The sequence below is a fragment of the Lissotriton vulgaris genome, unplaced genomic scaffold (assembly GCF_964263255.1).
Source record: "Lissotriton vulgaris unplaced genomic scaffold, aLisVul1.2 SCAFFOLD_3927, whole genome shotgun sequence".
Lineage (NCBI taxonomy): Eukaryota > Metazoa > Chordata > Amphibia > Caudata > Salamandridae > Lissotriton > Lissotriton vulgaris.
The window spans coordinates 128,066-141,180 of NW_028246271.1; the positions used below are offsets into that span (position 1 = coordinate 128,066).

Below are 13,115 nucleotides of genomic sequence, written 5' to 3' on the forward strand. Positions count from 1 at the left end.
TTTTGTTAAAATGTCCACAGTCTATGCCCTCCAGCTTTGCCAACCTACTTACAGTTTCTGGTGGCTTACATGTTCTGAGGAACAGAGAGGCTCTTCTACTAGAAACACTGAAGTTCAGAACTTTTCTACACATGAAACGGTCTCCTATCCTTCCCAAAACCTTTGAAGTCACACATTTTTCAAAGGAACCTAGCCTAACCCATAACTCACTGACTTCAGAGTGATCTGCAATCTATATTACTACCCTAATCCAGCATCATAATCCCTTTTCTTTCCAAGATCCGCCCCCTCCATCACCCTTCAAGGAATTAGACAATTGTACTCTCAAAGCTAGTGTCTTGAACAGTGTAAAATATATCTATGCTATAGTCCTTGTAATGCAATCTAACAATCTGAAATTGGGCTGTATAAAGATGTTAAACTAAAACAAATACTCTGGAGTTACAAATCAATTGAATGCTTTTGATTAAGGTCCCTAATTTAGTTTATGTGTCTGTCAGTGGTAAGAAAATATTACGGCGTTGTTATGAATTTAATTGTTTTAAAACGAAAATACAATTAAGACAAAAATAATTAATGGGATGGATGGATGGACCAGAATTCTAGAGGATGGATCCTTAGATGAATTCAGAAGGAAGTGCTATGTAAACAAGAATACAAGTGGCGAAGGTATACAGGACAAATCAGCTTATTTACGCAGCATATACAATAAGAAGCTACTTGAAACCAACTGATAAATATGGAAGGCTATGAAATATAAAAGAGCGCACTAAATAAATACATACCCGATCAGTGCTGTATTAGTTAAACTTGTCCAGCCGGACAGAGGTTCAATGTTTAATTTACCAAAAATTCATTAAAATATGCACAGACAAAAATACTGAAAGGGACAAAAAGCCTGCGTCCTACTACATAAACATAGAAGCATACAGTTTGGGAAACATTTAGGGGATGCTCAGGCAACGCTCACGGTTTGTTCTCAAGACAAAATTCATCAATTTAGGCAAACAAATCGCAAGGAACGACTCTACATAGCAAATGGTAGCATCACAGTGTATGTATGAGACGTTTTACGGTGTCGACGGCGTTTCAATTTAAGAGAGTAATGCGTGGATCATCTTCAGGACATTAAATTAGCCATTTTGTACTTTGTCACACACATGGTGACAAAAATAGTTTTGCAACCCTGGGTGGACACTCTGCCTAACATACCCTAGGTCCCCTGTATCAAATTTGACATGCAATTTGTATAGGGTTAGAATGCTGGCACTGAGGTCTGATTAGCAGGCCTCAGTGCACTCCGAGTACAAAAAACAGCTGCTAGTAGTCCAAATGGGGGCAAAAAGTGAGGGAAAGTCTGCAAAAATCTGTTTCCTTACAGCCTACCTCAAGCCATGACATTTTTTCCAGGATTATCTGCCACACTCTGTTGGATGCTCTGTTCGCATCCAAGATATCTTATAACCAGGCCTGGGCAAAAGGTGCGATTCACACAATTTGGGGAATTTTGCATTACACTCATTCTCAAAATTACAACTTTACATAACATTTTATAATTACATTGCCAAAAGCAGGACACATGCAGTAAATATTTACAGCGAGTACAAGAACCTGAACTGTTTGTACCTTTCTTTTTAGCTCAACACGTGCACGTGTCAAAAATTGACAAGATGCATTTAACACTATAATAGAATGCTAAATGCTAGATTAGCATTTTGAGCAATTACATTAAATTTGGCCTAATTTTGCGGAAAAGGTGTTAAATATGCCAAAGCAAATTATGCTAATTGCACGCATCCCTACTAAAAGCCCTTACGTGCTGTCAAATGAGGAGCCTTGGAGCTTTGGGTAGGAACAATGGGGTCACCACGCGGATGTCCTGATTATCCCTCTCCTCCCAGAGTCATTTCTCCAGAGCCAACAATGCCACCTTTCTGTAGGTCCACTCAAGCAACCAAAGGCGTCCCCATACCAAACACTACCAAGACTACAGGTCATGTACCTAAAATTAAGGTCAACTGCAGAAGTTGACAGCATCATGGGACCAACTCTCACACCAAGAGGGTGGCTTCATGTTCAATTCATGCCTTCACATTTGAGGCAATGAACTAGAGTAATCATCTAAAAACAAGCGTGACTTTAATGGCCACAACCATATCAAGTTACAGTCTACAAAGACAAAAAGAACACCTCTTTGTAAAAATTCTTAATTTTGATTTGAATAAGAAATACACTCTCCAAATTTATATATATTTTTTCTCTCTGGGCTTCAGATCTAATGCCATCCGCAGGGAATATTTCAGTGGCATCACTGTTCTGGCACAATGTTAACCACTGAAGGAAAGCGGCAGCCATGTCTCGAATTGTGTCAATGTTTACATCTCTATAATTGCACTTAAAAACACTGGGTCTCGGTCCTGTATAGAGATATACATGACAAGAGTGTATACGCGCAAATATCAATTTGACATACTTACCCTTTGTGATATTCTCAAACACTCGCTCCATAGTGAAACACCAAGTAGAGATCTATCACTTATTAGACTCTAAATCACCAGACATTTTTCTATTGACCGAAACGTGGCACACTGAAGAGTCCTTCCCTGACATCTGCGCCACCCTACCCAATATCTACTATATCCTCCAAACCAACTGACCTGTTAGTAAAACAGGAGGCGGTGTACTCGCAGTGATTACGAAACACCTAAGATTCACCAACTCACTTCACTAAACATCCCAACAGCCTCACAATCAAGCTAGAATCTCTAACTTCTCCTCTCATATGCTTCTTTACCATCAGACTACACACAGTACTTCCCCCACAGCGATTCTATGAATTAATCTACCCCTTCTTTATCAACTACGCTAATACCTTACCTATCAGCATTTTCAACTACTTGGCAAACAATGGCAAAGGAGGACAATTATCTATGAACTTCTCTTACCACCTCAGCAGTTGACACCTCGAACAACAGGCGCTCTGTTCCACCAACATCAAAGGCCAACCATTATACCAAGTTTGGACTTCACATTTATCCCCGTCTAACCTCACAGTCTCCCCATGCATGTGGGCTGAACACCATTTAATCAAATAGTCATTAACCAAACTGTCCCCCAAAAAACTACCACCTTGTCCTGGAATTTACTCTGGGAGCTAGTGACGGGTCGGTCAGAGCTCCTTCTGTGACGCTCTGACCACAACTATACCTGATCTAAATATGGAAAAGCGATCTCAGACTGGCTAACGACAGCCAGCAATATCCATGCCCCCTACACAAATCAAGAAAGGCTAGTTGATACAATGCCTCAAATGGTTCACAGATGACCGAAAACTAGTCAAGCTACAATAACGCTGGTGTGAATGTAAATGACGGAAAAATTATTACTCGGATACAAAGAAAATCTTTGTAAAGCACATCAAAGAATACAAAATGCACAATGCATTTTAATAATTTTAAGGGGTGAATTTCTCTATTTTCTTGTGTTTTATGTCTTTTATGGCTGTTTTCCAAATAAAGTTTTGTTTTAATTGGATTGTAATAGAAAAAGAACATTTTGCAAGCGAAATCTGCCTTTTTCACAAACAAAATCCTCTGGTCTATAAACAAATCCAAGGAGATTTTACGGAATTATCTCTGAACTCTCAAATTCAGAGAGAATCCCCTGTGACGCACTCAATACTTTTTTCATTGACAAAATCAAGACTATTAAAGCAAGCATCTATATAAGCTCTCTGTCAAATAAAATTTCTCCGGAAGAGATGAACCCTGTCACCTTATCTTTATTCCCTGATATCAGTAAGGATTGCCTCAAGGACCTGAAGATCAAAGTAAAATCAGGCTCTCCAAATGATACCTACCTCCCTATAGGTCTAAAAACGGTACTCTCCAAAATCCCAGATCCAGGCTCTCACTCCTAAACCTCTCCCTCAACTTGGGGAAGGTACCCTGCATATTCATGGAGGCCATAGTTGTACTCCTCCAGAAGAAAGTTGGCGAAGATCCACTTACACTGTAAAACTCACCCCATATCCCCGTTACCTTTTTTGGCTAAGGTACTAGAAGCTCATGTAGCACGAAACCTTTGTGGTTTCCTAGAGGAGTCCAAATTTCTGGACCCATGTCAGGCAGGTTTCTGCCCAGCCCATTCCACAGAAGCAGTCATCCTCTCCATGATGGAGGACATGCAGGAAGAATGTGAGAGTGGCTTTCGACACAGTGGACCATAATCTCCTGGTGGACCGTGCCAACGCCGAGGGCCCAGTACTTGACTGGATCATTTCCTTTCTAAAGGACCATTCCCAAACAGTCTACCTTACCCAATAAACTTCATCCAAAGTCCACCTAGATTGTGGAGTCCCACAGAGCTCGACCCTCTCCCCACATCTCTTCAATTGATATACTCGTTCTCTACTCGGCACACTCAAAAACAGGAACTGCACAATTTATACTATGCAGATGACATGCAACTACTATTCAGGATTGACAACAACCCTGAATCTAAGGAGAACTTTCAAATCATCATGCTGTCCATCTGAACTGAAGGAACAACAGCCATCTGAAATTTAACTCAGACAAAACTGAAATCGTCATCAATAAAGGCAAGCTCGAATACCGGACTGCCCAAAAATCAGTACAGCGTCTTGGGTGATTACAGATGCTGAGCTCTCTATGAAGCCACAAATCGGGACAGTAATTTCCTCATCCTTCTTAATGCTCTGCAGAATTAGGAAAATGGCAACATTCCTTACATGGGAGGCCCTTATCAAAGATGTTATCGCTCTTTTTATCTCTAGGATAGATCATGCCAACTCTTTATATGTGGACCTACCAAAATGCTTCATTAATGTGTTTCAAATTGTCCAAAACCAACCAGCCCAATTAATAGATCGACAACCTAAATGGTGCAAAATCACCCCCTTGATGAAAAACCTCCATTGGTTGCCAGTAGAATAAAGAACAATCTTCAAAACTGATTGCATTTTCTTCAAAACACTTAATAACAAAAGTCCTGCCCTCATTACTTGTCAAATCCAGAAGTACACTCCAAAACACACACTGTAGCCTGCACTCATAAACTGCATGTCCGCACCTACATTCAAGAAGACAATGCGTGGCAACAGATTCTCAGTCACCGCACCCAATATCTGGAACTCTTTTGCTCCAGAGATCAGATCGGCCTCAACCTACTTAAAATTCAAGACAAGTATACAACTAATGTCTTGCTCAACAATAACTTAACCTACCCATCTCCACCCCAGCGCCATGAAACCATATGGTGTACACAAACTTAACAAGTACCAGCAAAATAACATATTCAAGTCTTCATGAATGTGTAGCATACCTGGTGGGAAGAGTGAATTCACTGCACAGGACCCAGTGTGATTCTGATTTCACTAGATCTGAAGCCGATTTACGGTAACTTTGGAAAGATTACTTAGTGTGAATGCATTTACCAGGGTTTATACCTCTTTGGCAAGTTTAAGAATGCCCACACGTATGTCTCTTGAATTTAGAAAGTGCCAATTTAAGCCAGAGCAGAAGCGTCTGATGTCATCACTGGAATGTTGGAGTAGGTGATGAGGTGAAGGAAAATGCATACGAATTGAGAGAAAGAAGTCAACATGAGTGTTTCAAGTATGCCAGCTCAGTAGGATCAGCAAGGAGGTGTATACTGTTCAGGGTCCAAGAAGATGCCTTTATTAGCCACTGAGATAGCTCTTGACTTTAGAATGCTACTGTGGGCACTATTAAGCTTTTCATGGGAGGCTCCCAGGATCCCAATGAAAGAGGATATCATATCGTCAACTCCCTATCACAGCTTCAGGTTAGGAGGTAGATCTGGGTTTAGTTATTGATGGGTGGCCCATTTTGGCAGCACAGAGGAGTGGAGTATTTTCTCTTACATTACCATAAGACTTTATGTGGTGCTGAGAGACAGTGAAGAATGATTGAAGTACATGAGATGTTTCTGGACATGTAGGAAGGTACTCAGTACTATTGGCAGAATTTCAACAGAAGCAATAACTCCGGATGAACTTCTGCCACCTGCTATTACAAGTGTCTCTGGGCCTCTGATTATAGGTTCTGTAAACTCTGGATCATTAATTCCTGGCACTTATGAGGGTTAATGACCATGCATCGCAAGGTCCATGATGGTATTTCTTATTCTTGGGAGAAAACATGCAATCCGTGAATTTTGCTGCATGAATACAGGTCAGAATGGGGAAATCCAGTCCGCTGATACCCCTGAACAAAAATGGGTCAAACTCATAATAAAATCCAAATCAGGGTCTGAAAATATACATATTCCGAAGTGGAAAGACTGACATTCACTAATATGTATATTTTCAAGTTTCGTTGCTCTCCAAAAGTGAAGGCAAATGGTATTGAGTTGGTGTATGCCCAAAATCAGGCACATGGTAATATTATAAACTTAGGAAAAGAATGATGGAGAAGAACCTTTCCAAACGCTTATGATAGAATAAGTATGCTCTGTACTCACACAGCAAAGCATATGACCAAATGTGTTGTATAGTTAATCAAACCTTTTCCACCTACGCACCCGGACCTGAAACAACATACCTGTATCCATCAGGACCCCCCAACACAGATCTAATTTAGGAAAGAGTTTACGACTCACCTCTTTAAAAAGCATTACAGCGCAAAGCATTAAGCGTCAACAACCCAGCTACTTCTCCTATTACTCATTGACTTTATGCTTGTCCTTAACCATGTTCAGAGTTCCGCTACCTTAGGGTATGTACACGCTATAGAAATACCATAAAAATACATACATACTCTTTTAAGATGTAAAAACATAGAATATTCCCACTCAGGACTGGTGTGGAGGATGCTTTAGTTCCGATTAGACGAATTAATATCGTTTACCATCATCTGAGAAGGACATAACCACTGTTTTGTCAGCACCTTAAGGCACTAGGGTTACTAGAAACAAGTTTTAACACCAGAAATAATATAAAGCCCTCGTATCTAATTATGATACGGGTTTCCAAAAGCTCACATAGACTTGGGCTCAGCCAAGTTTGAAAAGGTCTTTTTTTGGCATCTACACCACAATATAAAGCATCATGTGACACAATATATAGTCACAGTGAAGTGCAATGAAAGGGGTGCTGCATAAAGAACTGTGGAGGGGCATGCAAATCCTTCTCTGTGACAGAAACAAAAGATAGATATGAGCGGAGGTTCCAGAAGTACCAGAAGCAAACAGATAAAAGTCCTGCTTACCTAGAACACCTGCTCCATGGGGACCCCCTTCTGTCACTGTGATTTGAGGCCGAATCTATTGAAAAACATAAGTTAGAATCCGCAAGGCACTCTGCAACGGTGGTGTTGCTTGCAATGCAAGCATTAGACATCAAGACAAAATTTATACCAACCATTCATGGCAGATTTATAATTAATTAAAAGCACTGCTTTAGTCTGGCTTGTTCATCCAAAAGCCTCAACCACCAAATACAGCAGGCATTAAATAATGAGGCAATAATTAATGTATGCTTTAGGACAGAGGTTCTTTGCCTGTGGTCAAGGGACCCCAGTTTGGCCTGCAAAGCCTACTCTGTGACGCCACAATTGCCTAGGGATAAAATGAATATTAACAGATAAATATATTTGTCTTGATCTCCCTTCCTGGCCATTCTTCCTAACATTCCTGTCCCTGTCAGTAGCCAGTCAGTCTTCCCTCGCACTCGCAGGGTACCCTCTTATTCTCTTTTCATGGTTCACTGTTTGCACCCGCTAGGGTGAGCATGCAGACTATTCCACTCTACCTTTTTTACCCCAGACATTGGCCCTCTCTCATTGGTCCTATAGTAAGTCACATTCATGTTTCTCTCCCTCTTTAACTTCCATGAGCCCAACAACTACATCTCTTAGTTACATACTTACATGCCTATTAAATGTAAAGTTTTCATTTTCCCTATTCTCTCTTTTCCACTTCTTCCCCTTCGAAACTCATTCAGACATTTCTGAGCAGCGTCAAATTAAGTGAAGACTTTAAATCCACCATTTAGCAGTACTTTAAGCCTGGCTGGTTGCATTAAGATTTCTTGAACCCCTTAAATTTTGGGAAACAGATGGCTGAATTCCTTCCTACAATTGGAGGTTTCAAAAGTCATATCAGGAAAAACCTGGAAACTGTAGTTGTCTGAGGTTTTGAAGGGGTTTGGTTTAACTGCTGCTGACAGGATTTTTTCTGATGCCCTAAAATCACAGACGTTCACAAGGATGGTCAGAGACCCATTGGGTACACTACACTATTGTGTGAGATGATGCCTGTCGCGCTTGATTGCAATGGGTATACTCACCTCCTGCAACTCTTTGTTAGAGCTATTAGAGTTGTTAGGAATATGAATCCTTCTTCTCTCAAGCATTTTATTATTTAATGTGGAAGCAAAGGATACAGAGTTCATCTTTAGCTCTTTAACCTCCCCTAGGATAGCAATCAACAATTTTTCAACAGACCCATTTGTAAAATATTTGCTTGCTGAGCCATTACTTGAAATTGAATAGTTTCCCTTTAGGATGCTGGCATTTCTGAGTGTAGGATCACATCTTGGACAATTTTGTTCTCCACTGTTGCTTTAGCATGTTCAAGTAAGGGAATCAGGTCTTGATTCTTCCTCAGGTGACTGTAATGAGTTTGTGCCTTTAAGCTTTTGAACTGCACTTGTTACCCGGCCTCTTTAGCACTTGCTTCTTACAGCCTGTATTTGTGAATTGTGGGTATGTTTTACTCTTGTCCCCCAACCGTAATGTAAATTTCTGCAACTGTGTCGGCATGGAGGATTACTGTACTTTCTTTCCACTCCACTCTGCTTTTTTTTACATTTTCCCTCAAGAAAGTTGCTTATGGCTTTGCCCACCTAAAGTTCCTTGGAGCCCTCCGGTTGCGTTTTAATTAGCTGACTCAAACTTATCTCTGCTACCCGAGTGACAGCTGGATTTTTTTATTTTCTGTGTTGTGTCTGGGTGATCGTTTTCTTCATATGCCCTCTCTAGGACCAAAGACTTTTGTTGCTGACCACAAAGCAGATGGGCACAAGGTTATCCTTTCCTCTGAAATCGTACTTTCTTTGTTTGAGTCCATTGTGAGATAGTCCAATGGTATACTTACTTTTTTGTTTTTTGTTCTTTACAGTTTCAGTGACATGATATTTGTGGATCATCAGGAACCTTTCTACCTAGAGTTTGGCTCAATTCACTTTTTTTTTTTTTTTTTTTTTTTTTTAATTTTTGAAAACCTTTATTGTGCATAGCAAGCGTACAATTACGGGCCTACAACCATACAGGCCGGCCTCGAAAGGAATCAATAGCACAAAAAGTACGGATATTGCAACTCAGCAGTCCCAATGAATGTACAAACGATAATTGTCTAAAACGTGGCCAAACTGAAGTGGGACCACCAGGCACAGGATGCATAAGGTTAATTTTTAAAGTTTTGAAGAGAAATTAGGATCAGGTGCATTCAATCCACTAAAAGAAATGGCAGGCAACGAGCCAGCGAGACATGAGCAAGACGAGAAGTAAAATTAACAGCACCAAAGGATAGTGACCCTAAGGATACTAGCACGAGAAAACAGTACATGCTGGCCAGCGCCCGCCCCACGGACTCAGAACACCCAAATCCACAAAGATGACAGCAGCGACAGCGGAGAGAATAGGTAACACTACCCCAAAGCACCTGAGAACCCAAAGGAAGAAAGAAAGAAAAAGAAAAGGAAGATGTAAGGAAGAGAAAACACAAGAAAAAGGCCCATAGAAACCGAAACTAAAACAAAACCCCTACCCCCCACCCCCCACCCTGCACGTAAGCGGAGGCTACGGCCTACCCCCCCCCCAAGCTGCGTGCCTGTCGCCCACAAACCGAACCCGAAATTTAGAGTAGAGAGAGAAAAGAGAGGTAAAAGAAAAACGTAATTCACAGAAGAACGGAGGAGGGCCGTCGAATATATTCAAAGCACTACACAGTTTCATTCCGGCCGCCCGATCCCAGACCCCGCGACCAATACAATACCCATAGTTGATATCCCCGGCAGTCCTTCAGTGACCCAGCAGTACAAGTAAAACAGTACCGACATGACGGGGGGGCACACTCAACCCTGGCCCCTGCGATATGGGGCAACGACGTAGTCCGGCCTCACGTAGACATCTTGCAGGAGGAAAGCGATCCAAGCATCATGATCCAGGCGGGGGGACGATCAATGTAGTCCATCCGATAGTCCGCCGTGTAGGAGTCCGCAGCAGAGTCCAGGATAACGCACAACAAAGTTTCTCCGAGAATGGAAGAACCAGTCAGTAGGAGTGGATTCAGGATTAGGAATCGAGACACGCCAGGGTCCTTAGGAGGAGAAACTAGACATGACTTCCAGCTGCAATGCTCTTGCCACACTACATGTCCCGTAACTGCAGCCTGTCCCCAGAATAGGTCAGCCGACATCTTGACTGCGCTTGGGTCCCACACCCGTTGTGTGCCCGTGATGGCCGGAGAGGAAAAACAACAGAAGGCAGCATCAGTAGGAGACACTGTGTCCTGCTCCCGGGAGCGTCCATGTTCAAGCAGCGGTGCCACAGAGGAAATCAAAGCCAGCCGGTCTCCCAATACACGAACGGCAGAATGGAGAGCTGCTCTCACAGTTTCCAGGGCGCACATCACATCACTGAGCGACACAGATGCGCCGGAATGAGAGGGTTGGGCAGATCTCGGCAAGCAGGGCGAACAAAGGCAGCACTGTCCGTCTAGCCATCCACCATTGCCATCCATGGCCAGCAGAGCACCGTCGATATCCGGGCAACAGCACAAACAGCCTTAAGGCACAGGAAGGGCACACGACATGGAAGCAGAGTAGTAATGCGGTATGGCAGGACGGCTGTATCTTCGGTAGCAGCCCAGGGTCCGCTGCTACAAAAAGGGAGATCAGCTTGTAAGATGGCGCCCAGCCCGGCGCGTAGGGAGACAAAGTATCCGCCGATGTTGCGTCCGGGTGAAAAACACGATACAAAGTGTTTTCAGTACCAGCGATGTGCGCGACCATGAGAAGCAAGAAAGCACACCGCAGGGAGCAGGACGAGGCTGAAACCGCCGTAGATGGTCCACCGGCCACAGCGGCTGTTGTAATGAGCGAAGCCGACCCCAGGCAGAGAACAAAGACCCAGCCGTGGCCGCGCAGCGCGAGGCAGGGGAGAAGTTGTTTCAGTGGGTGTGCCGCCGGGATCCAGACAGAAAGCACACCAATAGATCCGGGGTCTCTTCCCGTTTCCGCCGGTGTCGCGTAGTAGCAGGATAGGTCGCAGGATGAGGCGGAAAACGGGAGAAAAGCAAAAGGGTCGGCGGAGCCGAGAGATCAGGTGGCCATCATGGTCGCTGGTTAGGCTCCTCGCTCAATTCACTTTTGACATTTCTGCTGCTTACTGCCAAGGAATATTCAGAGTAGGGTGAAGTATTTCTCAATGTTGTCTTCTGACGGAGACATGTCCTGTCCTCTGGTGTGGCCACTTCCTCCAGCCTTCTCCAGTACCACTGTTGTGGTTTTACTTGTGATTCTGTATAAGTTGGCGCTCTTCTATTTGCACATGTGGGCAGTCCTTTTTCTAAGTGATTTCACTCCAGGGTTTTGGCAAGCACAGATACATTTTTCATGACTTGCAAACAGTCTCGAAAAGTCTTAGAATTACAGTACTGTATGGTTTGAATCCCCAGAACCACTTTCTGATGACTAACTTTGGTTTAGCAACGCACTTTGCTAGTTGTGCCTGTAACAACTGGCGCACCTCTACTCACCTACCGCACAGCCTTACCCGAGGTGCCTTGCAGAGGGAGTTCCCAGCTCGCTCAACCGTACACATTGCAGTCTCCTGGCGATAGAAACATGTGGGAGCAACCATAATTTTATGAGCGAGCTCCAGTGAACGAGGAGAGCCTGAGTTTAGGATCACATCTTGGGCAATCTTGTTCTCCACTGTTGCTTTAGCATGTTCAAGTAAGGGAATCAGGTCTTGATTCTTACTCAGGTGACTGTAATGAGTTTGTGCCTTTAAGCTTTTGAACTGCACTCGCAGGTATGTGGCATTGGCAGTGACGATTGCCTCCTCCATCTATTCTTTCCGTCCACCTTGCTCTCTGCAAACAATTCAATTAAGCATACATGCCAACTTTTTTTTAAAGAACGTAGGAGATTTAAAAAAATAAAAAAGGAGAATGAATTTCCCCCATTGACTTCTATTGAAGCAGAGGCAATTTCAGACGGGAGACTTCCTAAACTAAGCCATTTTTGGCTTCAAACAAATCGGGCGTTTCCTGCCTGAATGGGGTCTATTGGCATGTATGATCAAGTGGTGAGCCAGAGCAAAAATTGTCCTCAGGTGCTGCCATGCTGGAAAGGGGGTAGTCCTCCTATCAAACTGGTGCATCACATCACCACGCCCCCCCCCACATCAGCCTCACGCCAAAGTGTCATGGTTCTTAGAGGACATAGCTTAGAATCCCACACCAGCTTCTGCCTCTGCTTCCTAAAGGATGTGAATCGAGTGCCACCAGTGGACCTGAGGATAGCATGCATGTGGCAGGCCACCCAATTATTCAAAGTCGGCAGTAACTCTTCTCATTTAATATGGCCATCCAGGTTATTTCATGGACACAGTTCCTTCTTAGATAGAGAATGCTTCTAAATCTTATAGGAATTTGTGTCTGCAAGTCTCAGTTCTCTGAGCTATACTTAACATGCGCTTAACAAGAAATACAATGCGCAAATATGTACTGTAATGATGGCACTGCAGGCTAAAATTGTTGCTGACCAATGATTGAATAACATGCTCTTAACACATGTATCAACACTGAAAGTCCTTCTCTAAGTTCCCTATTCTGCATTCCCCCAGTTTTTACCTAGCACGCACAGGCTCTTGTAAGCAGCTAACTCCATTCCTAGCCAAACATTCAGAACATATAAGATTGCTACTCAATCCTTTTATGGGGCAGCCCCGCAATTTGGAACTCTCAACTGGATGGGATAAGATGGTGAGAGACTAATCCTATTTTGTGCATAAAGCTGTAAATCACCCATTTAAAAACTATCAGGAGTAGTAACAGCATACTCT

The 13,115-nt window shown here is 43.0% G+C and overlaps 1 protein-coding gene across 1 annotated transcript in view; it reads right to left on the minus strand.

The window, feature by feature from the left end:
* The window catches only part of AMDHD2 (amidohydrolase domain containing 2), a 111,903-nt gene that overhangs the window by 45,092 nt on the left and 53,696 nt on the right, over positions 1 to 13,115 (minus strand). Inside the window, exon 5 of the mRNA XM_086949326.1 lies at positions 7,251 to 7,305. Within this exon, the coding sequence (XP_086805452.1) occupies positions 7,251 to 7,305 (55 nt within the window). The remainder of the gene's footprint in view (positions 1 to 7,250; positions 7,306 to 13,115) is intronic.